A 2882-nucleotide genomic window follows, 5' to 3' on the forward strand; every position below is an offset into this window, starting at 1 on the left:
CAACGAGCTTATCTGGCAGGAGAAACAACACAGCGGAGAGCTAACTCCTCCCGGAAGGGCTGGGAGTGGCACCCCTCAGCTCAGGGCTCCCGCGGGGAAGGGACCCACCGTGAGCTTCTTCCTGCAGGCAGCTGAGCTGGTAGGAGCCCGCCAAGATGTTGGCCTGTCGCCGCAAGCTGTCCCCAAACGGGTGCTGCCCTCCCGACAGCACGTAGTAGAAGACGCAGCCGGCTGAGAAGATGTCCACGGCGCACGTCTGCAAAACACGAGGGGAGAGATGGGACCCTCACAGGGTGAAAAAAGCTTTTGCCTCCCCCCTTTTCCATTTGTTGACGTGAACCCTTTGTTGTTTGCTACAGAGCTGCTGGAAAACGCATCGCAGCAGTGTTCCTGCTGCTCCCTGGAGCCAGCAAAGCCCCCATGGCATCAGGTCCTTGGCAGGGAAGGGGCTCCAGGGGCACTGACCGGAGTCAGGACATCAGGGACAGACGGAGGTGCCAGGGCTGCTGGTGTCTCCCCCGCCGTGCCACTGACCTCCGCACGAGGCTATGGGGAGCGCGTTGCCAGCACCAGTATGTGCCCTGCTGGGGACCAGTACAGCAACCGGCCTCCAGCTGGAACAGGATTCCCTCGGCTAAACTGAGGAGCAGAAGCACCCCCTTGGCAGTGAGTCTCAGCCCCCTCTGACCTTCCCACCACAAGGACTGCAGCCAGAGGAGATGCCCTGCGCTGCGCTCCGGGCACTGTCCCGGTGAGGGCAGGAAAGCAGGGAGAGCCACTGCTCAGGGTGCTCCAGGCGAGGAGCTGGGCTGGGTTCGGCTCTCACAGCTCGTGTCTGAATTTCGGCAGCAAGCGGAGAGGCCGATGCCGGCATGGGGGGCTCTGCCACGATGAGCTCAGGGGCACCCGGGGTGAGGGGATGCGTCCGCAGCTCACTGACGGGGTTCTCCTTTGGACCCTCCTGCAGCACCTCCGGCGCGATCCAGCCCTCGGTGCCAGGGATGCCGGAGCGGAGGCTGAAGCTCTGTCGTCCCCCCTGAAGCTTCTTGCAGAGGCCAAAATCAGAGATGACGGCTCGGATCTGGCCGTGGCGATTTGGGACGGAGATGAGGATGTTACAGGGCTTCAGGTCACGATGGACTGAAAGGGAGCAGGCAGTGTCACCTCCCGCAGCAGGGCTGGTGCTGGTGCCGGTGCCAGGAGCAGGGCTCTGCCTGCTGCCCCGCACACTGCCGACCCCAAGAGCTGCTGCCTGAACCCCTCGGCTGAGGCCGGGGTTGGGTCTGCTCGCCGGGCACGGTGCCCGCCTGCCCGCTGCCCGCTTACCGATGCTGAGGGAGTGGAGGTGGGCCAGCCCGGACATGGTCTGGTGCAGGAGGGACACCGGGTCCAGGCTCTGCCGATCAAAGCTGGGGCTTTCCACGTACTGGAACACACAGGAGTAGAAATAGATGAACTGGTTTGCCCCGATTTACTGGGAGAGAGACTTCTCGCAGGGCTGACAGAGGTGGAAGGAGCCGAGCCCACTGGAGGCTGGGTTTGCGCCCAAGGCTTCCCACTTCCAGCTCTTCCAGTCAGCACCTATTCCCCCTGAAACAAACTGCCCTCCCTCGTGTCCTTGGACCTCCAGTCTGAGCAACACCCGTGCTGTACACAGCAACAGAAGGATGCTTCTCCTCCCCCAGCCCCAGTGTGTGCTGGGGAAGGGGCTCAGCAACCCTCGGCCCTGGGGTGCAGTGCCAGGGAGCTGGCTGCCGCACCGAGGGCGCCCGAATGGGAACAGGGAACAACTGTTCCCATCGATCCTGAGGCTCAGGGCTGTGCTGATCCCTCCTGGAGGGGCAAATCGGCAGAACAAGGGCAGAGGCTTGGCTGACACAGCAGCAGTGCTGCTGCTGCCTGCTCTGGCTCTCCAAAGCACCTCCCAACCTGCCCAGGCTGGATCCGGCTGCTGCTCCCTCCCACTGCTGGGAAGCAGGCTCGGAGCAGGGCTGAGGCCAGGCAGGAACCCCAAAAAGGGCTCTGAATGGGGGTCTGACAGCTGCCAACCCTGTCCCCAGGCACACACAGCTCCCGCGGGAGCACTGCAGGACCCCCCTGCCACCACGGATGGAACTCCTGGGGACCGACCTGCACCCACGGGAATAGGGACATGCAGGATGGATCAAGAGACCCCCTGCAGCAGCCCCACATGACCGGCCCCAGGACAGGGGGGCTCACCTCCTGCAGCGTGGCGGAGCAGAGCTCGATGGCGATGTAGTGGAACTGCTTGTCCTTCTCGGTGCAGAAGTAGCGGACGACGTGGGGGTGGTCGTCCGACTCCCGGAGCAGCTGGACCTCGCGATCCACGAGATGGAAACACTCGGGCAGGAGGCGCTTCACGGCCACGTTCCGGCCATCAAACTGTCCCCTGTGCAGAGAGTCGATGCCGGTGTCCCACGAGCCCAGCTCCCCAGATGGGTTTGATGAGGACCACGAGAAGGGGAAGGTGGCAACCCATTCGCAGAAGCCCCTGAATCACCGGCCACCACCCAAGGAAGGAGCTGCCTTGGTGCTGTCCCTGTGGCTCCCAGGAGAACGAGGTACCCCACCCCAGGGTGTCACCCACCTGAAGACAAAGGTTCCTCCAGCTCCGTGGCCCAGCACATCCTTGGGGTTAAAAGAGACTTTCCCAACTACAATCACGTCTGGTTCTGCATCTGCAGAGGAAGATGAGGAGAGCCGTCCTTCAGCCTCCGCGCCTGTACGGAGCACACCCAGCTCTCTAACCACCCGGCTGTTTCTCCCACCCTCCTCTTGCAATGGCTTTTGTAGCCTGTGTTTATCCAGGTCCTGCCTCTCCCCCCACCTCCGTGGGGCTGCAGCCCTCTCATCCGTGGGGC

General features: G+C 63.3%; 1 protein-coding gene across 1 annotated transcript; it reads right to left on the bottom strand.

Moving 5' to 3' along the window:
* Positions 1–108: 108 nt before the first annotated feature.
* On the bottom strand, positions 109–2699 carry LOC104516165 (serine/threonine-protein kinase/endoribonuclease IRE1-like; the record flags this gene model as incomplete). The annotated part of the gene is made up of 5 exons (XM_010160399.1): positions 109–256; positions 941–1140; positions 1327–1426; positions 2221–2512; positions 2609–2699. Coding segments are annotated over 5 exons (831 nt in total), but the record flags the coding sequence as incomplete, so codon positions are not given.
* Between the last annotated feature and the right edge of the window lie 183 nt (positions 2700–2882).

This window comes from Eurypyga helias, unplaced genomic scaffold (genome assembly GCF_000690775.1).
Source record: "Eurypyga helias isolate BGI_N326 unplaced genomic scaffold, ASM69077v1 scaffold31421, whole genome shotgun sequence".
NCBI classification, from domain to species: Eukaryota; Metazoa; Chordata; class Aves; order Eurypygiformes; family Eurypygidae; genus Eurypyga; species Eurypyga helias.